At 40.5% G+C, this 23,776-nt stretch overlaps 1 protein-coding gene across 1 annotated transcript in view; it reads left to right on the forward strand.

Moving 5' to 3' along the window:
* LOC126470211 (neogenin) overlaps window positions 1-23,776 on the forward strand; it is a 242,885-nt gene that overhangs the window by 10,790 nt on the left and 208,319 nt on the right. The window contains exon 2 of the mRNA XM_050097890.1: window positions 23,135-23,297. Within this exon, the coding sequence (XP_049953847.1) occupies window positions 23,135-23,297 (163 nt within the window). The remainder of the gene's footprint in view (window positions 1-23,134; window positions 23,298-23,776) is intronic.

The following is a 23,776-nucleotide window of genomic DNA, read 5'->3' on the forward strand; positions in this document are numbered from 1 at the left end:
GTCCCCCCCACTAAAGATCAGGTGCCAACTGCTGCTGCTGAACTGTGCAATACACATTTGCTGCTCCCCTGAGCATCCGAACTACTGTGTCCTTTTTCCTGATAGGGAGATCCACCTCTGACAACAGAGACCCATGACTGGAGTCATGATCACCCTAAACTCCAACTTGCCCCATGTCCACTTATTGTGAGGGAGCAATCGCCTATACCCACACAGTGTGTACCCCATCCTCAGATTTGTCTCGGCTTGTCCTGTGGACCAAAAGACTGTTGATGTCATGCTTTTTTGCCGCCTGTTCCTAGCAGTCCGTGATGCATTTCTGGGTTCGGAAGTGGTATACACTTACTGCTCTGTGGTTAGTCGATGAACCAGTTTTGCCTACACACATGCAAGATGCAATGAACAAAGCTCCCTGCCTAATGGATGTAGTGTATCACTGCAGAATTGGTGGCAGTTGCTCGAGACCAGTCACATTTGTTCTTGCACTGGCAAAATTTTCTTTCTCGACAATCACTCCCTGAGTAGTCTTCACACTATTGACCAATGCTATCTTTGACATCCAGTTATCATAACTATCCAGAATCTCCTCCTTGGCCTCCATGAAGCTGGGCAGTTGGTTATCTTTGTCTGAACTCCACATCATGTTGGGATCCCTGGGCTTGAACATGTTGACCAGGTGGCCACCAGGATGCAGATTTTGGAGATATGGGTACCAGAACCAGACCTTCGGTCGACTATATGTCGTCAACTGTTGGAGACTTGGAACACTGATTAATGTGCGCTGGTTTCCACGAACAATCTATGAGCAATGAAGGGGATGAGGACAATGTGGCAGTCTTCCCTTCATGTTTCGTGCAGGGAATCTTCTGTTCTGTGTCAACTTTGTATTGGCCACACTTGGCTGATCAATGGCCACATCCTACGTTGTGAAAAACCTCCTCACTGCCAATGTGGTGCCCATCTGATGGTGGTCCACATCCTACTGGACTAGGCCACCTTATGGTGAAACCTTAGACTTTCTGAGACACTTCATCTGGCGCTAACAGACGACACCAAGTGAGTGATCTGCTTTCATCAGCATCATTTGGTATTGTGATGTTATACACTAGCAAGCTCATAACTTTTTTAACAGTAGCGGAATTTCTGAAAACATATGCACCACGAAGTTCTTTGTGTGGGCCTAGTATTTGTTAAGTTTACAGTTAAGTGAAGAGATATTGTTAATTACAGGATATGTCATTTTTTTCTTGTTTGTGTATTTTTACCAGTGGTCTTTGGCATGGGATATGTGGATTCATCATTTTAGCTGATCCTCCCCCTTCTCCCCTCTCTGTGAGAAGGAATAGAGTATTATCTATCTTTCATTTTAGATTGCTGTGAATACTTTTCGTTGGATCTTTCTGAACTTCACTGATACCATTGGGCGAGAAGAAAATTTCAGTTTTCTTTATATAATCTACATCATAGATAACCATAGCTGTATTGCCATTATCCACTTTGGCGACAGTTGCTTTTTTTCATCCCCAAGCTTTATGTGCAACATCTTAAGAACATGGTTCTCAAATTTTCTGTGTCAGTTGTCCTAATTGGTCCTGGGGTAATACATTTTTCAGTTGGGATTCTACTTGTACAGCTTCTTTACACAATACATCTGTACTTTTATAGAAGTTGCACATTTATAATTTCAACCCTCATTTTTTTGCTTTCATTATTTGATCCATCTTAGATCTGTTGCCTATCTTAACCCTTGTGTAGTTTGGTATGATATGCAAATCCAAACATTTTTTATGAAAACTGATTTAATCTGTTCTTTGGCAATTTTCTGTCTAAACTTCAAGAGTTGTTTGGAATCTCCATTCGCCTGACAGGTTGTGTTTGAGTTGTTTCCTGGCTTGATCAGGATAGAGACAAGCAATCTATGAAAATGTTAAATGTTAAAGTGTTTTATATAAAATGCTTTAATAGTCCAGTTTGCAATATTTTAATCATCAATGGTTACCATTATCAGCTGAGAATCAGCTGTCTTCAGATCAATAAATAAAATAAATCACAAGATTGGATGCCCCCACGTTGTCATCAATATAACTTATGCTTATGGACGAAAGTGACCACAGAAAAAGTTTTGCATTTTGTAGACCGGGGGGGGGGGGGGGGGAACACAACTCAGTAATGGCAACTGTGACACAGTGCACCATTACGCCACTGTAAGTTCATGGAGACAAACCTTCCATATTCAAACACATAAGAATGTCATACGCATTGTATGGTAACATTATACTACTAGTAGCAACATGTGTTAATGTACACAATACAGGACAGTGAAGAAACTTATAGCTGTAACAGAGTATCAGTCAACAACAGTGATGTGCGCCGAATTTGAAGCAATGAGCAGATTTCTTCTTCTTCCTCAACTTCTGCTTTCCCCACAAACGCTACTACTAGAAGAAGAAGAAGAAGAAGAAATCTGCGCATTGCTCTTGTGGCTAGACACTGCACTCGTTTTATTGCTTGATCTGAAGATGGCTGCTTGCTCAGCCAAAACTAGTAATCAGTGATTGTTAAAAATTGTAATCTGGACCATTAAAGGAGTTTATATAAAAAATCTTTAATGTTTAACATTTTCATAGATTGCTTGTCTCCACCCTAAGAATGTTAGGAAACAACAGATTCTTATTTATTCTTCAATCCAGTTTGTCACTGGTCTTTTGGTGACCTCATTCACAGGCAGTACTTCCTATTTGCTAATTTTAGTATGTGTATGAGTTTCTGTGGAAAATGATTGATGGATTTATATCTCCCTTTTCGAAATCCTGTTTGACCCTCTGGATCCTGGATACGGCTTTGAGTTTTTTATGTACGTCACAGTTTTGCAAATCTTGTTGGGAGTCTGTGAGTATGTCTATAAAATTTCAGTTTTTATTGCTGATGTCTGCTGTGAGATTGAATATATTGTCACATAGAAGAAGGTGTAAGTAGCTGAATGACGAACACTAACTTTACTTAACGAAGGTTTATTCAGCACTTGCACATACAAGAGTGCGGAGCGAACTGCCTCTGACCAGAACACACACAGTATATGTACAGCTACAGAACATTCCAGTACAATGATTCTTGACATTTGTGGATACTTCTAGAATGTACTCGAACCGAATGTAGAAATTAAAATTCTACAGTCCAGGTGAGTTTTGAACTCGCGACCCTGCGTGCAATAGTTTAGTATCATAACCACTACACCGCAATTCTACTCTTATATATATCTTCTGTTTGTTTGAGGCCAAGATCTTTCTCAGAATTTTGCTTTCTTCTTTGAAGAAATCTTCCATATCATCTTTTCTCTGGAGTATAACCGTTTCACTACTGTAAAAGCTTGACTGTGTTTTGCAATTTGATGTTCTTGTGAATGGGCACACAGTTTTTGTTGCAGATGATGTAGATTTTACCATAAGCTCCCCTAAGTTCTTGCATGCAAATTTTTGTGCCATTTTCTCTCCCTGTAGGTTCAAGGATTTTGCTGAAATACACTTGATTTTTTCCATATTTTGTAATTAGTTTTTGAGTAGGATGTTTTGAGTAAATGTATTTTGTTTTCTTGGAAGTATATTTGGAGTCCAACTCTCTCATTGCATTCCAGGAAAGTTTCTGTCTGTTTGATAGCTGTTGTCTCGCTGTCTGTGAAATCTTGGCAAGAAAGTTGGATGTTAGTTTTAGGTCTTCCAAGTAGTATGGTTTACCGACAGTTTTGATTTTTAAGTTATTTTTCCCACTCTCAGATGACTTTGTCCAAAACCAGATTACAGATGACAAGAGTCAGACTGTCTTTGCACTGAACACCAGTATCAAAAATGGTCCTGATACCTCACACAGAGATTTCACTTTGGAAGTTTTGTTTGGTGAGTGTTTCATGAGAATTAGGGTTTTCAGATCAAGTCCTTGTTCTTTGGGAATGATAAAGAGGGGTTGATGAGCGATTGAATCATGTGCCTTCTTGAAGTACAGAAAGGAGCATATGATTGGGTTGTTCCTGAGTGCTTTGTATTTTACTGTCACTTTTACATGGAATATTTATTCTATACAATTTCAACCAGTGCCAAAACCAGCTTGGTATTCACCAATTTTGTGATCGAGTTGCTCCTGAACTTGCTGGAGCAGACAGGCTGACAGAATTTTGTATGTAACTTATTTTGGCACAATTTTTGTGCAGTTGCTGAATTTGGGGGGGGGGGGGGGGTGTACATTTCCAGTCTTTTGGGAGTTTTTCTGTCTGCCAAATCTTTGTCATGATTTGTGAGAGTTCTCTGAGGAAATTTAGTTCAAGATTTTTAAGCAGTTCTGCAGTGGTATCATCATCTCTCTGAGCTCTGTTATTTTTGAGTTTGAGGATATCTTGTGACATTCTTCTTGTGAGGGTGGTGGGGTTCAGTGTATGTTTAAGTATAGCTTTCCCTGTGGAGTCTTGTAAAGGAGGGGAGGGGGGGGGGGGGCTTTGGATCAGTTGAGTTCAGGAAAGAAGAATTTTGTTTAGTGAAGTCCAGTTGTTCCGTCATGTATTTCCTTTTGGTTTGTCTGATTAGTTTTGTCGTTTGTACCTGCTTTCATAAAAGTGTTGATTATTTTTTACTGTTACACTTAAGAAAAGCTTCTTTGAATTCTTCCAGCAGTTTTTCACATTTGGAATCCCACAAGGGATGTATGGAGTTCTTTTTCAGTGACATTAAATGTTTGGCATTTTGTATGAGGTTTTTCCCATTCTTCTTTGAGGTTGAGATCTCTGATTTTGTGTGTGTTGAATTTTTGTAGGTATTCTTTTTTCTGATGTAGTTTCTACGGGGTGAACATCACTTCAGTTCTTGTTAAAAAGTGGTCTGGGTGATGTTTGCCCTCTGTGGACTTGAACATGGTGGATTCCTTTGTGTAGGAGATATTCATCAATTTTTTTAAGGGGGACCTCAAAGTCTCTTGTTTCCATGCAACTTTTCTCAGAGAGTGAAATCCAGGCCTTTGTAGCTGCTTACAGTCGTTGATAAATATTAGTGGGGACAGTTGCAAATGTGTGCCCTGACCGGGACCCGAACCCGGGTTTTCCTGCTTACATGGCAGACACTCTATCCGACTGAGCCATCAAGGACACAGGGGATAGTGTGACTGCAGGGACTTATCTCTGGCACATTTCTTATTAGACCCACATTCCCAACTTATTGTCAACACACTACATTTGTAGTGCCCCTGTTCACTGTACTCATTACTCATGGCAGTCAATCTACCAAATCCCGTAAAAGTTTGAGCAATGTGAGTGCATCAGCACTACAGATGATCATTGACCGGTAAGCCCCATCTATATGAATGTGGTGTCCGAAAGAACAGACACCATTAGTGATCTTGCAGCTCTCAAAGAATGAAATTATAGTGAAATCCAGACCTTTGTAGTTGCTTGCAGATGTTGATAAATATCAACAGTGATAGTTGAAAATGTGTGCCTTGACCAGAACTCAAACTCAGGATCTCTTGCTTACATGGCAGATGCTCTATTCGACTGAGCCATCGAGGACACAGAGGGTAGTGAGCAGGGGCGCTACAAATATAGTGTGTGGACAATAAGTTGGAAATGTGGGTCTCACGGGAAGTGTGCCAGAGATAAGTCCCTGTATTTTTGTTCTGATTTTGCACTAAAAGTGTAGCATTACATAATGTATTTGTTCTCACTCCCGTTTTTACCCAATCTGCTACACATGATCAGAACCAGTCATCAGTTACACCTCCTATTCCTAATGATTTTATTATATTTAAGAGAATCTTATGGTTAACAGTGTCAAAAGCCATTGAAAAGTCTAAGAATATGCCAGTGACACACTCATCCTTGTCAAGAGCATCAGGTACCACTTTTGTGAATTCTGTTGGGGCTGATTCTGTACTTCCGCTACTTCAGAACCCAAGCATCATCACTTAGAAGGTTGTATTTATTCAACCAATTCATTAATATGTGATTCATAATTGATTCTATTATTTTTGAGAACGATGACAGCAAGGGAATGGGCCTTAGTTAAAGTTCCTCCTCTCTTGTAAACCAAAGCTGTCATTTTTACATATAACCTGATACATCCTTGAATTACTGCTGGAGGATCTTTTAGTGTATTGAAGCATTTAATTTTCAAAAACTGATGTTCAGTATTATAATTGCTATATAAACTCTTACTGATTTTGTTGTTCAGTGAAGGAAAGTAAGAGTTCTGCAAATGGAATAAATTACTTAAGTGAGTGAGTGTGTGTGTGTGTGTGTGTGTGTGTGTGTGTGTGTGAATTGTTGACAAAGAGAGAGAAGAATAAAGCAAGAGTATCCCATATTAAATGAGACTGTTTCGTGACAGCAGCTTTGATTTTGAATGATCAAAAAAAGTCGTCTATGACGTCACGGTTGTAGCAATGTTAACTGCTCTGCGTAATATAGAACTTCGCTGGACAGCTTATTTAGCTGAGAGTTTTAGGTTCTCTGATTCTTTCGGTAAAAATTAATTAAAAAAAGTTAATTCACTCCTGTACACAGATAACTACTCTGGGAATCCATGAGAAAATCTTTCAAGGTTATTAGGCATAAGTCACCAAAACATCTTACAGAACTCTGAGATTCTAGTTAAAATAATTACTGCTTTAGTCTGTAGCTAGGGTATGTGGAGCAAGTCTTATCAGACTATCAGAGCTGGTATTTAGCTGTTCCTGTAAAGCCTTCCGGGGCTCAGCATTCATTTTCTGGGTACAGGCTTGATGACCCCAGGGTTCCTGAGATATGGACTGGTGAGTGCTGCCAACCCTCTTTCTCACCGTAACCTCTGGGCATGCTCCAGTGACCACCACGTGGTGTGGTGGGTGAATACTGTATGTCAAAGGGACCTGGAGATCTCAGCTTAACCATCAGGGTTCTGATGACAGCAAAAACCTCTCTAAAACAAACCCTCAATCTTAAGGTATGCTGCATGTCAATGAGAAGCATGGCTATTTAGATGGTACAGTCATTAGCGCTCGACCTCTAGGGACTTGCTGCACTTCAGTTGTGTAAGGCTGACTCAGGCCCTTGTGTGAGTGGACCCTACTTACCTACCTGCTTGTGGGACCGAGATGGAACCCTCGAACTTAAACTTATCAACTTCCAGTGTGATAGGTGTACCGTTTGGAGTACGCATGCCCACTCATCTAAACAAATGCGGAAGCTAGTCCTGATAATCAAACTGTATTTAGTAATGGGGTTCAAGGAATCATAAATCAGAATGTCTTTGTAGTGATAAAGCAGAAGACGGGAACATTTGAAAAAGTGTCCCCTCTTCTTTATTCATAAAGGCTTTTGCTGGTACCTTATAGAGTCTATTAAGTGGTAATGATGTGGTTCCATATTGGGTGGCGTCAACAGGGCAAAGCACGTGGGAAAAAAAAAAAAAACTGGATGACTATTACATAATTGTTGCGTTGTATAACTCGCCCAAATCAAGCAACGTGTGGTTACATGCTGTGATATTGTGGACATAGACTTCTCAGAACTTAAAAAAGAACAGGCATCACAGGGTATAGTGGATGTGGAACAAAGGACACAAAGGTATAACAGAGAAATTGTGAAGAGTCTCACCTTCATTGTGACCTTCAGTTCTCCAATGCTGCCTGAATCTATTATGACAGGGTTCCTCTGACTTTGACTCAGGCCTTATTTACCTAACCCTACGTGGTGCTACAAATGCCACTGATTTGGCATTCCATGTTGTGGAGGTGAAGTGACCTGTGGGAAGTGTGAAGAGGCAGCCCACGAATCTGGGACTGACTGTCCATCTCCAGTGATATGCATTAACTGCTCTGGGAGCCACCCAGTCTGGAGCCAAGACTGCCCTGTTTTTGCTGAGTAACGCAAAATTCAGCAAATAAAGGTGACCGAGCAGATCCCCTACACAGAAGCCAGAAAAGAATATAAGACAAAAATAAACCCTGTGTTTGCCACTTCGTATGCTTCCATGGTGCAGAAACCTGTTCCCAAGGTGGACACTTCGACCCAGATGACGTACAGCACACCACCACCACCACCACCACCACCACCACCACCAGTACCTGTACTTGTACCTGTACTGAACATTGAGAAGGCACTCCAAAAGCAGAGTGCCAGTCAGTGTCTCAGTTCCTTATCGTCCTCAGAAAGGGAGCAGGAAAGGGTCATGGCATTCAGATCAAAAGCTGTGCTGGGTGCCATCAGACATCATTCTGGCACAGCTGACTGATGAGCAGAACATAATGGATTTTGATGCCATATCACTGGACCAAGGCAGCCCCTCCACTCCCTCTTGTTCTACAAATGCCTCAAAATCACAGTGCACATATGGGAGTAAATCAAAACCACTCCACTGAAATGGCTCCCATGCTCCAATGGAATATTAATTGGTACATGACTCTTCTGGAGGAATTGAGACTTTGTGTACAGGACAGACCTTTCTACCTCAATCTCTGAGACTCATTTTAAACACACTTACTTACCTTTACTTGGAGGTTATCACCTCTACAGAAAAGATGACCTTTACTTGTGACAGGGAGAAAGGTGGGGTAGCAGTGTTATCCAAGGACACATTCCACTCCTCACCTGTGCCCATAACCACAGCACTACAAGTGGTCGCTATATGAATGGTGGACCATATTGCTGTCATGGTGTGCCCTGCTTACCTACTACCCCAGAAGCCTGTTGACCGTGAGGTCCTCACACAACTTCTTGATGAACTACCCTGTCACTTTCTGCTTTGGAGACTTTAAAATGCACATAGTGCACTATGGCATTCTAACACCACTTAACTGGAGGGGTTAGATCCTTGAGGATCTGACATGAATTATAGACATCTTGTTAATGAACATGGCTCAAGCTACGAATTTTAATACTGCTACTGGCTTGTCTACGGCCATAGAGGACTCTTTCTGCCCTCTCCCCCTTTCCCTACCCTTGCAAACACGACCATCGTAGTAGTGACCACTACCATATTTGGACCCGTCTGTCCGATGGAGAAGATACTGAAAGGAAGCAGCCGAGATGGTTGTACAGAAAGGCTAACTGGATGCTTTACAGGCGGTTAGTTGTTTTCAAGCAGTGTGACGACGTCCAGGACTGGATGGATTACATTAGAGCCATGATCCACCATACCACTGGTGCATCCATCCTGAGGTCAGCAGGAGCACGTAGGAGGCAGCCTATCCCTTGGTAGAATGATGTATGTCATTCTGCAGTCAGGGACAGGAGGTCTGCTGTGGGAAGAATCAATTGGTGACCTATAGATGCAAATCTTGCAACCTTTCAAATGGTGCGGGCAAAAGTGAGGAGAATAAGCATAGGACTTGGCAAGAGTTTCTGAACTCCATCAGTAGAATAGGTCTACATACACAAGTAAACTATGGAAAGTCATCTGGAGGATCTCAAGGCGGATTGCACAACTGTCAATTGCAGCTTTATGGGGGCAAGAGTGTCTCTTAACATCACCAAGAGACATTGTTTAGACAATGATTCAATCATATAGGACTGTTATGACCCATTCTAGCCAGGATCCAGCTTTCCATCAGTATATGAAGTCACAGGAGAGGGTTGGTTTTGATTTCCATTCCACCAACATTGAGGAATACAACCAGCCTTCCTCTCTGTGGGAGTTGGATTCTGCATGTCCGTAGCTCGTGATACTGTGCTGAGGTGACAAAAGTCATGGGACAGTAATATGTACATACATGGATGGTGGTAGTATCATCTACACAAGATATAAAAGGGCAGTACATTGGCAGAGCTGTCATTTATACTCTGGTGATTCACATGACAAGGTTTTTGATGTGATTATGGCCACACAGTGGAGATTAACAAACTTTGAATGCTGAATGGTAGTTGGAGCTAGACGCAATCAGAAATCTTCAGGGAATTCAATATTCTGAAATCCACAGTGTCAAGAGTGTGCTGAGAATACCAAATTTCAAGCATTACCTCTCACCACAGACAATACGACCGAGAGCAGTGGTGTTTGCATAGTTGTCAGTACTGACAGACAAGCAACATTGTGTGAAATAATTGTAGAAATCAGTGTGGGACATACAATGAATGTATCCATTAAGACAGTGCAGTGAAATTGGGCATTAATGGGCTATGACAGCAGGTGACTGACACTAATGCCTTTGATAACAGCACATCACCACCTGGAGCATCTCTCCTGGGCTTGTGACGATATCGGTTGGACCTTAGATGCCTGGAAAACTGTGGCGTGATCAGATGAGTCCTGGTTTCAGTTGTGGCCCAGACTCGACGAAGCCGTGGACCAAAGTTGTCAACAAGGAAGTGGTGGCTCCGCAATGGTGTAGGCTGTGTTTACATGGAATGGACTGGGTCCTCTGATCCAACTCAACTGATCATTGACTGGAAATGTTACGTTGGGTTACTTGGAGACCATTGGCAACCATTCATGAACTTCATGTTCCCAAGCGACAATGGATTTTTTGTGGATAACAGCTCACGATGTCACCAGGCCACAATAGTTTTGATTAGTTTCAAGAACATTCTTGATAGTTTGAGTGAATGATTTGGCCACCCAGATCGCCCGACGTGAATCCCATCGAACATTTATGGGACGTAATCGAGAGGTGAGTTTGTGTGCAAAATCCTGCGTGAGCAACGCTTTTGCATTTATGGATGGCTATAGAACCAGAATGGCTCATTATTTTTGCAGGGCCTCCCAACAACTTGTTGCTGCACTACACCAGGAAAGAGGAGGTCCGACAAGATATCACGAGGTGTCCTATGACTCTTGTCACATCATTGTATGCTGAAACAGTTGGACCCGCGGTCAAAGGAAGGTCTTCCTTCTGTGTTTTAATGAAATTTCCGTGACAGGAGACTTTCCTAAATTGTGGGAAAAACATATTTTAATCCCAGTTTTAAAACCAGAGGAGGATAGGACTAACCCAGGTAGTTATCATAGCATTAATTGGTCAAGCTGTGTAGGAAAGACACTTGGAGAGTAAGGTCAACCAGTGCCTAGTGTGGGTTCTTGTAACCAGGTCCCTACTAAGTCACTCCTAGTGCAGGTTCAGGAGGTATCACTCCACACTTTATAACCTTACCCTTCTCAAAAGTAGCAATTCGAAAAGCTTTTGTCCATAAGAAACACGTATACAATACTACCTGAAGGCATAATAATTTGCTGCAGTTCTATCAGTAGGCGTTCTGTCAACATGTACTCACTTTCACATGGTCCTTCCTCCCCGACAGGTATTTTTGATACAAGATTTGAAATGTCTTGTATGACGATTTTAAGCAGGAGAATGGTGTCCCACGAGGGGTCATTACAAGTGTCACGGCATTCGCCATTGCGATCAGCAGTATTGTGTCTGCAGTACGGTGTCCTGTACTGTGTTCCTTGTTTGTGGACGACTTCTCCATCTTCTGTGTGTCCTTCAACCTTGCAGTGACTATTTAGCAATTGCATTTGATGATCAGGCAGTAGGAGGAATGCTCTAACACCACAGGTTTTAAATTCTCTTTGGAGAACTGTTTGTGTTGATTTGAATCGCCCCTGCTCTCTTTTTAATTTACACATTTTAAAACGGGGGATTCTGTCCTCAGTTTTAAGGAAAAGACTGGCTGCACTTTTGATGAGAAGCTAATGTGGGTGCCACATCTTAAGGAACTAAAACTTAGATGTCTCAAGGTTGGATGCATCAGTCGTAGGTTTTGGGGAGCTGACAGGGCACATCTGCTTCAACTTTATAAGGCCTTTGTGTGACCCTAGCTTGAATATGGATTCCAGGTTTATGGATCAGCAAGTCTTTCCTACCTCAAAATGCTGGATGTGATTCATCATGGTGGTATTAGGTTGTCAGCAGGGCTTATTGCACGAGTCAAGTTGCTAGCTTGTGTGCAGAGGCTGGTGAGCCTCCACTGTCTATTATATGTAAGCCAAGCATAAAGGGCTTTGTTCTTTCCAAAATCATTAACACCCATCTTTGTTGCACAGCCACCACAGCCATTCCCTCACTGCCCACAGGCATTGAGGCCATTTGGTATCTGTGCAAGGGAGAGCCTTGATTTACTGCAAGTTGGGGGGGGGGGTCATTAAGGGGTCGTTAAGGTCCAAAATTAGTGGTAGAATATGGTATCCCTCTGGCTACTGCACATGTGTAGGTTAATTTTTGAACTGGCTGCTTACAGGAAGAATTGGACACCAGGCTGTGTTTTTAAAATTCAGTTTAAGGAGATGTTACATCGCCACTCAGATTTTATTACTGTTTAGTGGATAGGTCTAAGCCAGCGGATTTTATTGGCTACTCTCTCATGTTACACCTGCATTGTCCTCAGGATAGGGCTCTTAGAGCAGTTTTCATTTAGTACGCATAATGTTTTGCTGTTACCGAGCAAGGTGGTGCTGTGCTTAACACACTGGACTTGCATTCGGGAGGGTGACAGTTCAAGCCCATGTCTGGCCATTGTGATTTAGGTGTTTCGTGATTTCCCTAAATCATCGGTAACCCGTGTGTTACCGACACAGTTGTCAGTAAGATTTGTTTTAATTGAGTGTGTTTTATATGATGATGTGAGGGCTAATCTAGGTCTCCCAAAGGACCTGCCTTCTATCTTAACTGACTATGAGGCAAGTGTGGTTCGTGTTTTAACATCCTGTGTGATGTCTGGGATTCTTCCCAAAATATTGGATGTGAGATTTTAATGTGACATAGAGTGACTTGGGCACTGATTGTTTCTAAGTAGTCATCCAGCCACAGTCACCTGTCCCTTTTTTAACTGTGTCTGGACTGATGTTTTATCCTTGATTTTAACTAGTTTCGTCAGACTTTTATTGAGGGCTTTGCTGATGCTCGCCTTATTGTGATTGTCTTTTCAATTCTTGTGTGTGAATGCAACTTGGTTTTCCAATTTGTTATTATTTTTTTAAATAGATTTTCACAACATTTGTCTTTATGTCATTCATTTAAGGGTGCTGATCACCTCGCTGCTTAGTGCCCTCAGCCACAAAAAAGAATTAATGTGGGACATTTGTAGGAAATGCATTATAGATAGATTGAGATCATGGGATTTTGAAGGAAATGATAATTTTAATATTTTGATAAATTACTAGTCTTTTAAAGAGCTATAAATTGAGAGGGCAGGGAGACCTGATTTGAGTCTGCCACAGGACCTGCTGCTTTCTGTCTTAACTAATAATGAGGCGAGTGTGGTTTGTATTTAAACATTCTTTCTGATGTCCAGAATTCTTCCCAAAATATTGGGTGTGAGATTTTAATGTATCATAGAGTGACATGGTCACCCATTATTTCTAAGTAGTCACCCAGCTGTGGAGTAAATGGCAGTAGTTGCAACACACCAGGCGAGTGGCATACGCTTTCAAACAAATCACTCTCTTGCCTGATTCTGACAAATGTGAAATCACACTTTTGAAGTACACTTGATTTATTCACACCAGATCAGATTACTTTGAGCACTGGTTCAGCACAGGATACATTGATACGAAGGTATAAAATGAATAATATTAGGAAAAGAATAGACTGTTACTCACTGTAAAGATGATGGGCCATCCCTGTGGTGAGTAGCAATCTATCCCTTTGCTAATGTTATTGATATTCCAACCTTGAGTTTCCAACATGAAAAATGAAATAGGTGAGATCTGATAATATCAAAAAACTACTGGAATCGGGTCCACATTATCTTACCAAGAACAAATTAAGTTGGTCATATGTCTAGCAGTGCATGTAGAGCAGTTTGCAGGCAAATTATGTACACTAATATAAAAACATTATATTGTGCACAAAAAAGAAAACCAACTACTTATATCTCAACCAGTAAATTAAAGCATTCAAATCTCTAACTCTCGGTTTAAATGTTAAAACATTAACTCCCGAAAATACCTTACCCAGCACTTTGCCACCTAAGTGATCTTTCCAGATAGGCATCCACTGACAAAGACCCTGAAAACCCCTCCATGCTCTCATCTTGGTCACCAACTACTCTAGTCAAAAGTACATCTGCAGTCAACCACATTTTATCACACTCATTTATTCTTAACATTTGAAATATATCTGTTGAAAATCAATTAGCACAAATATTTAAATGTTCTTTCATTTCATTCATAATTTTTATAAAATTCACTTTCTTACTATTTATTAGATTATCATGTCACTGGAATCGATGCACGGTAGTCAAGACCCTTACTTTATTTACTGCTACAATTTCCACACTGCATTATTCAAGTGTCATATTTTACAACACTAATTTCCAACTTTTCATACAATAAACACACACTCAAATTTTATTCTTGTACCGATAATTGCAGAACCTTAACTGTTTCTTTGTGGATGACTTGCCTTGCCAGACAAGATTAGTATTTATGTTTTTTGTTTATAACAAACTAACTTATTTTATTCTGTTATTGATATACTTAGTTTCTGAGTCTTATGCATTGACAGTTTTGATTTTAAGAGCATTGGCAACATATTGTGTTGGCACTTATTATATTTCCAAATCAGTTTCTCCTCCTCTTGTTGGAAAGTTCTTGGCAAAATTCCCCACACTACACACGTTCAGCAGACGACACAGTGCCGTAGCTGTGATATCTGTGTTGTTCGCACTACTGTTGCCCGTTATCTTTCGTGTTTATTAATCCTATAGATTCAACTTCTTCCATTGAAATCAGCAAAATAAATAATCCTCTTAAAAGCAAAAGTTCTTAACCATTTGGTAATATTTGAAGTAAAACATTAAAAGCATGTTTTTTCTGTTCTGTCTACTGTACTGAGCCATATACAGGGTGGTCCCGAATTCATGGTACAAACTTTAATGGTAGGTACAGGACATTGTAACAAGGATTTATTGTATAGGAATGTATAGTCGCAGGTGACGCGGTGAGGCGTAAACAGGGGAAAGAGAAATGGAGTGATCGGTTGGTGTCACTGCCGGTAGAGGGCAGTAGATGAACATGATGTATCGCAGTAGGGACAAGCGCCATTCACAATTGTGCTGCCGTAGACGATGGGTGACTTTACGTATGCAGAAAAAGCTGACATGCATTACATGTACGGCCGTGCAAATGGTAACGCCAGAGCTGCGTTACGAATGTATCGCGCGGAGTATCCTAATCGACGAATGCCGGATCATAGAATTTTTCAACGGTTACATCGTCAACTTTGTGAAACAGGTACGTTCGACGTCAACAGACATGACGCTGGTCGATTAAGAGCTGTACGCACTCCAAGACTGGAAGAACGCATCTTGAACATAGTGGCTGATAGACCCGAGTCAAGCACAAGAACTGTTGCGCGTGACGTACATGTGAGTCATCAGACTGTATGCAGAGTGTTAAATGAAAATCGCTTACACCCCTTCCATTTTCAAAAAGTACAAGCATTGAATCCGGCAGATTATCCTCTTCGCGTGAACTTCTGCCAGTGGTTGTTGCAGCAATGTGCGTTGCAGCCGGATTTCGTAGGTCATGTGCTATTTACAGATGAAGCGACATTTTCACGCGAGGGTGTCTTTAATGCGCACAATTCCCATGTGTGGGCAACAGATAATCCACATGCAACGCGTCCACATGCGTATCAACAACGTTTCGGTATTAATGTGTGGGCTGGTATTGTGAACGACTTTTTGATTGGGCCATACTTACTACCCACGCGACTCTGTGGCGAAAGCTATCTTATTTTTCTGCAAGAAGTGTTACCAGAACTGCTGCAAGATGTTCCGCTAGCCATTCGTAACCGCATGTGGTTTCAGCACGATGGAGCGCCAGCACACTTCAGCACTGCTGTACGGAATTACCTGAATGCCACGTTTGGTGCTAGATGGATTGGGCGTGGTGGACCAGTCCCTTGGCCACCCCGATCTCCTGATTTCTCTTGCCTCGATTACTTTTTATGGGGACATCTTAAGAGTCTTGTTTATGAGACTCCAGTTGACTCAGATGAGGATCTCGTTGCTCGCATATCTGTAGCTGCTGCAGGTGTGCGTGAAATACCAGGCATCTTTGAACATGTACGCCAATCGCTGCACCGACGCTGTCAAGCATGTATCGCTCATGGTGGACGCAATTTTGAACACTTACTGTAAACATGACACTTGTCAACAACGATTTCAATAAAATCTTTCGTTTTCCTTTCGGCCGTTATTTCCCCTGTTTACGCCTCACCGCGTCACCTGGGACTATACATTCCTATACAATATATCCTTGTTACAATGTCCTACACCTACCATTAAAGTTTGTACCATGAATTCGGGACCACCCTGTATTTAATGCATTTAGATACCTTTCCAGATTTGCTAATGTATGCCACTGTTAGACCCTGTTTGATAAAGATGTTACGACAGATATTAATAACTCTTGACCTGTTTCATAACTTCCGTCTCAAAAAGCTTCCGGAAAGATAATATATTTGAGAATGATTGAGCACATTTGAGAAATATAATATTCTAAGTCAGTGACAAGTTGGCTACCCAAAGGGTCTCTCTACTGAATATGCTATCTACCATTTCACAGACTGTGTAGTAAAATAAGGGGTGTACATAAAGTCCAGGAACACATTCAATTATTTATTGCACAAGAACTAAACATTGTACAGGTGTCATATGCATTGCATTTTGAAGAGAAACTCAGAATGTTTTCCTTTACAAACATTTGATATATGAACCACGAGTGACCCAGCAGACATCAATATGGGAATTGAATTCTTGCCATACCCATTGCAGCGTGGCATCGTCGACTGTGGCAGTCGCTTCCTGTATTCTCTCCCGGAGCTCTGCTACATCATGTGATAGAGGCGGTACATATACCAGAGCTACCCTACAGAAAAAAGTGACACGGAGTGAGATATGGTGATCGGGGAGGCCATTTCATGAAACAGCTGTCCCCTTCTGTAGCACAGCCAATCCATCGATGCAGCAGCTCCGTGTTCAGGTACCCACGAACTTTACGATGAAAATGGGGTGGAGCCCCATCCTGCTGAAAGATGAATGGAGAGTCCGATTGCATTTGAGGCATCAGCCAATGCTGCAACATGTGCAAGTAGGAATATCCAGTGTCAGTGCTCTCAGCAAAGAAGAATGGCCTGCACAGTTTTCAATGTGACAAGGCACAAAAAACATTTACCTTTGGGGAGTCACACTTAAATTCAATGCATTCAAGTGGATGCTTTGTACTCCAGATTCGACAATAATGCCTGTTCACTTTCCCATTAGTGTGGAAAGTGGCTTCGTCGCTAAAAATTAATCAATCAACAATGCCATCCCCATCCTCATCAGTTGTTGAAAAAAAAAAAACCTCAAAACGCTTGTCTTTGTCATCGTCATTGAGCTTCTGCACCAGCTCCAATTTGAATGGTTTCATAGACAGCTTCTGTTGCAGGACTTTCCACACTGTCATTGGAGCCATTTTGGGTTCATGGGATGCACGACGCACCAGTTTCTTTGAGCTCCTTATGAATGTCTCTCGTATGCGCTCCACATTCACGTCACTCACACTGGGATGCGTGCTTGTCTTTGCCGGGCACAAGCAACCCATCATAATGAATTTTTTGTGACAGTGGTAAATGACCTTCCTCGTTGATGGCTTCTTACCGTACTTGGTTCTAAACACCCATTGAACAGCTGTAGCACACTTATTTTTGTTGAACTCTAACACACAGAAAGCTTGCTCTGCACTTGAACTCGCCATGTTTGCTACTAGTGCTGACTGTCAGCAAATTACCAAACTACGTTATGGCACTATACGTGGAAAAATAACTTTCAGGGTTTCTCTTCAAAATGACGTATGCATGATATCTGTAGAATGTTTGGTTTCTGTGCAATAAATAATTGTAAGTGTTCCTGAACTTTATGTACACCCTGTATTTGAATAACAAGATTTCATCTACTGTAAGTTTTTTTGGTCTATCACAGGCATTGGACTATACAAATCACAACATTCTTTCAAAGAAACTTAAAATTTATATCTTCTGAGGTATTGTAAATAAGTGATTCAATTTGTATTAACTGATAGGAAGTAAAGTGTCATGCTAGTTAATTAGCTCATGTAGCCCTCTTGATGAGCGGAGACAAACTACTACTGGTGTACCCTGTAGTTCAACTCCAGGACTGCTGCTATTCTTGCTATATGCAGAGTGTTTGACTGTTATAGTTACAGACAAAAGTAACAATCAGAGGACAACGAAACAAGCAAATAACCCGATAAACATAGGTCCGGAAACCAATGGTTTTCCCAATACAACATATGCACAAGTGCAATCATGTTACAACACTGTTAAAGTCGAAGGGTCTGTTTATGCTGCAGCTTCACTGCTGACTCATCACTCTCAGTTAGTTGAGTACATTACTTTCATTGATGTGAAGTGAAGAGGAAAGCTGAAGCGACTAATCACAGCTGAAGCTTTGGGCTGTGCTGGCAATACATGAGCAGCAAGGCTGCAGCATAAACATGGCCTTGTGTTCCGTGTACAATTTTCTACTGTGAACAGCAAGTACAGTGCGCACATGCACCGTTTGAAGTGGTTGCCATGGCTCCACACACGTTTTCAAATGAAGAAATGGCTGACATCCATGTCATACATGGTCATTTTAATGTGTGTGTGTGGGAGGCAGCACAGTTGTATCATGAAGTGTGTCAACAGGGATGACGGCCAAGCAGCAGAGTATGTGTTAGTGCCCATCAGTTCCTATGAGAGACTTGTTTATAAATAAACCCAACATGCAGGTGGGCTATGAATGGAGGAATGAAAATTGCAAATGGATATCCTGGGCACAAGTACCAGAAGGACTGCTGCAGTAATATGTATTTCACCCTCCACCATATGGCAGATATTACATGAGGGACAGTTGTACCCATATCAGATGCGAAATGTATCATCCTTGGCTTCAATTGACTTTCCACCTCATGTTATCATCTGCCAGTGGATCCTTACACAATCTGAGAATGATCCACATTTCCTCATGCCTTTGTTATTTGCAGACAACTCATGCTTTACCTGAGGCAGTATTATGAACATCTACTACATACACATTTAGGCTTAAGAGAACCCACACACTACCACTGAGAAGCCTCATCAGTGGAGATTTTCCGTAGTGTTTGGGCAGATCCTGTAGGTGATCAGTTGATAGGGCCACATTTCCTATCTGGCCTACCTGACTGAATAGTCAGATACCCTGTATAAATGACTGTCTTCATTAGTAAAGTAGATGATGGAATCATTGTAATCAAGCCCAACAGTGCCACAACACCTGACACAGCAGTAAATGACTGTAACTTACAAAAAAACACAAATTACTCAGTTCTGCAAAAGACAAGATTGATGATGGTACTTGCCAAAAACAATACAGCATGAGGGAGCAGATATGTGTGAAACTGATTTTTCCAAATTTGTGGTGATTTTTCCAAATTTGTGTGTGTGCTTATTGACCAGAACTTGAATTAGAATCTCATATACAGATCTCCTCAAACGTTAGTAGATTCCATTATATTTGCTCCATCTGTAGGTGATTTTGATGGTGAAAGCATTAGATTATTAGCTTACTTCGTGCACTTCTATTCTTTGATTTCATATGAAACAATTGGTACATATCCACACCTGGACACACAGTATTTGTTGCATAAAAACATGCTATAAGAATAATACCCGGTGTCCATCCCAGAATTTCATGAAGTCAACTGTTCAAAAAATTTGGTGTACTAACAGCAGCCTCACAATACGGCTGATGAAGACTCAAGAACAGTTTTTAAAATAATTGTAGCATTCATAAATATATCACTATGAACAAATATAGCCTCCATGATCCACAGTTTAACCTTTCTCTTGCACAGAAAGGAGCGAAGTAGATATTGTACTTAAATTTATTGGCTTTCAGTTCATGCCCATGCAGCCATCTCAGCAGTGGGAAGACGATGTGACGGTGTGTTTGAGACAATTTTCTTGTCAGTAATGACGATACAAATGTTAGGACTACACAAAACCCAGTCCCCAAACGGAGCAAATCTACAGAGCCATAAAGATATTTGACCACTTGCCTAGAAAATTTATTTTATGTATAAACTTACTGACCATTCCACATCAAATCAAGTTATTGTGAATATGATCCACGGAACATGCAAAAACGTGAACTGAGCTAAACTTAGGGCATGGGAGTTCATCAAATGGAGATTTTGCCCAAGTGTAATGCTATTCAGCTGTAATTGTTGTAAAGGGTTTTTTTTCATATTAACTGTGCTTGTCACATGGATCATTTGGTTGGTGTTTTCATTACAACACTTGTGTAGAATATGTGATTATGTGAAGATCCTCTCTCCTGTAGCCGCCTTTCTGGGACTGTATTGTCAAATGTGGCTTGTAAGGAAATAATGAGTAAAGCACAAAAAATCTGATTTAGAGATAATCAACAAAATGTGTATAGCACTTATACAATAGCAGTATAAAATTTGGGGCTCTCCACACAAACACAAAAACTAGATAAATTTCTTGTCATATATGATTTCTTGTCATATATGTGTTTTTATTCTATGTTAGTAGGTTTAAGACAAAAGATACAAAATTTAAAGAAAATGAAATGTTCTGTGTGCAGTGGCTTTAACATAATGATGCAAAATTCATCATGCCCATTTTTCACTCATTTCACAAGGTTGTCAAAAAAACCACTTATTTTCCTCTTTTACAAATGGGATCACTTTAGCTAAATCACTTCTCTTTTCTTCAGACAACCAAGGTTCACTGAGTAGTGTTCCAAGCTGCACCTGTTGAAAATCAGAAGGCTGCACATTGCTCATCAAGATGCAGTATTCCTTGAGCTTTTCAGTTGCTTTGAAATTCGACCAAACTTGCAGTACTCCTAGCCTTCAACAGTCAGTCTGATCCACTGTCCTTTTGAAATGTGGCACATTGGTGAAATTCATATATTTTTCAGTAGCTGACTTAAAGTCGTAAAAATCTGCACTGTGAATGGTGTTGTATGCTTAGCTTCAGTGATGAGGTGAACTAAACCTTTTGGAACTTCGCATGCAGTTAGCCTCTTTCTTTTCTCAGTGTGAACAAAGTCACAATCACAAGAAGTAAAAGGATGTCCTTTCACAGAAACTTGTGTTCTATTTCCTTTAAGTAACTCTTTACTGTTAGGTAAACCCAAAGAAACATTTTATTTTGTTCTGCCCACAGCAGTTGTCACTCCATATTATCAGTTTTTTACACGTAAGTTTCAGTGTAAAGGATTTGCACACACGGGAAACAATTTCATTCCCACACCTGCCACATATGCCTCGTGTCAGAGAAACATGTGACTGGTTTGATTACCACAATGTGAAATCAAAAGTTGTAATTTGATAGTGGCTGTAAATAGTACATTTCACTGTGCCTTAATGAATGATTTCTTGTAAATCCATTGCAGCTGTACATGCTTCAGAGTTAGGCCCTCGGCTCTTGGTTGTGTCAGCTTTCATGGAATCCATAGCTTTCTTTGATTATCAGTAATGGAGTTCTAACTTCAGTTTATTGTCTTTATTATTGATGCCACACCTCAATTCGTCTTTAAGATCGTGGCATGTAGAACATGGGTTGCTTGACAAATGCTGAAATTTTAGTGTGGGGAATTTGTCTTCAAAGACTTTAGCATAGAAGTGGTATGTGATTTTGGTGTCTACATGTTGTTTTAGAAATTCCTTGAATAAATTGAAAACAGTTAGGTCTTCACTTAAGTATAACATTTTTAAATCAGGATATCTAGGTATTTGCAAGTAAGTAAATGATTCCATGCAAGCAGTTAACTGTAACCTCATAATAAGAATGATAATTTTTGTCAATAAGAAGTTCATTTCAATTGTAAATTAAATGCATTCAAATTCTTGAACATTACTTATGTTCATTCCACACCTTATAATAAATGTTAAAATCATAGTGAAGGCCTACCTAGTGCTTGGGAGCCTCTTTGGCTGGAATCACAATATTGCCTTTTCGAGTATATTCCTTTCCTTTAATGTGTAATTTCTTCCTTTCACTTTGAGCACTGCCTTCACCTGTCTTCTTCCATTTTCATGCAGTTTTCCCTTCCATTTTGCTATATTGTGTATGATGTCTCTGCAGTAATTACTTGAGCAATGTGCTATTGTCGAGAACAAACCACAGAGCTGCTTCAGTTGTCAGTAATTCATACAGCTTGGCTCCAAGACACTAATAGAGAACAGAGTGTTGGCACATGAATCATTATTTGGACATCAGTGTTGGTGTTAGACCCAAGTGCCATCTTGAAACAGATGTAAACACTTTTTCTGGCTGTTCTGGTACTTGTGTCAGAATATATATAACTGACTTTTGTGTTTATAGTGAAACTTCACTATTTCACCATTTTTTGGGAACTTGCCTATACTGTTTTACAAGGGGAGGGGCATAGGGCAAGCAGAACCATGTCGTCTACTTGAGATATCACCTTCCTTCAACCACACTTCATATATACCCACAACAGTAGCATGCGAACTGCCAATGGTTCACTGTTTAAGAAATGCTCCTTCTTAAATGCCAAACCATAACAGCCAAAATTGCTTGTGTCTGTGAACTTCCCCATTTTCAGCTGGTACCATTGCTAGAATGATTCCCCATTTGTCTCTGCTCTGCTTATATACTTTATTTATCACATTATGTACCCACAGTGCCACCAAGTGGCATTCGATCTTGCAGTGAACATTGGTCATATTGTTTTGTCTCATCAGTGTAGGCATTTAAAACAAGTATATATATCACCATTGTTATCATAGGTGAGATTTAAAAATTCAGTGATGCTGATACTATAGTTTTGCAGACTCATAAGACAAAACATACAGTGTTAGAGTAATATGATGTCTTTTCCTTCATTCACTGGAACAACAGTGAGCTTTATGTCTTGGCGCTATCGTCATGCACTATATTACTGTGATTTGAGGGAGAGAAAGTTCAGAACCAAGAAGTAACTGATAAGTTAAAACCTTGATTGGTAAAATATTAAGCAGTTTAATAAGACAATCTAGTATTAGATATGAGTAGTGAGAGCAATAAACTTGCCTGATTTGGTTTCTTTAATAAAGGAACTGCAGGAAATAAAGTGTGCATCAACATGAAAATGTGTCCAGATTGTTTTTCTTTTTTGCAGCGGATCTTCGTTTAACAATAGAGCCAAAGGACACAGTTGTCGTTTTGAACGGTACAGCTATTCTTGATTGTGCTGCTGAGAGTTCAGATGTGACTGCGGTGCCAGAAATCAAGTGGAGAGCAAACGGTGACCAGCCTTTGACATTTATTGGAGACACACACAGGTAAATTTTTAATTTTTATATTTTTTTCTTCTTTTACAAAGCAGTTAAGTCTTCATTTTACTCTTAGTGCAGTGAGAAAATATGTAGTTAGATTGGTGTTGGTGTGTGTGAAGCAGGGCTAGTGTGTGATGTCTTCTGTGTCAAAATAGACAGAGACTGCTTTACAGTGATGACAGTTTGCTGCTTATCTTAGTCCAGCATGGTGTGCCCTAGCTCATTTTTCTCCAACTAACTGGCATGCTTTGTATGGATGTACTGTTTCTTCTATTAATCCTCTCTCAAAAAGTCCTGTATGCACAACATATCACTATTACTGTTAAATTGTAATTCTATCTAGCTTATCTGGAACTGATATTTCATCACAAATTTGATGCACTAAATTTGTCTCTCACCTGTATTTGCAATGAACACCATTTCTAGTAGGTGGAAGTGTGGCCATACAAATGTTGCTATTCTGTGCAATGTCCAGTTTTCAACTT

This window comes from Schistocerca serialis, chromosome 3 (assembly GCF_023864345.2).
Source record: "Schistocerca serialis cubense isolate TAMUIC-IGC-003099 chromosome 3, iqSchSeri2.2, whole genome shotgun sequence".
Classification (NCBI taxonomy): Eukaryota; Metazoa; Arthropoda; class Insecta; order Orthoptera; family Acrididae; genus Schistocerca; species Schistocerca serialis.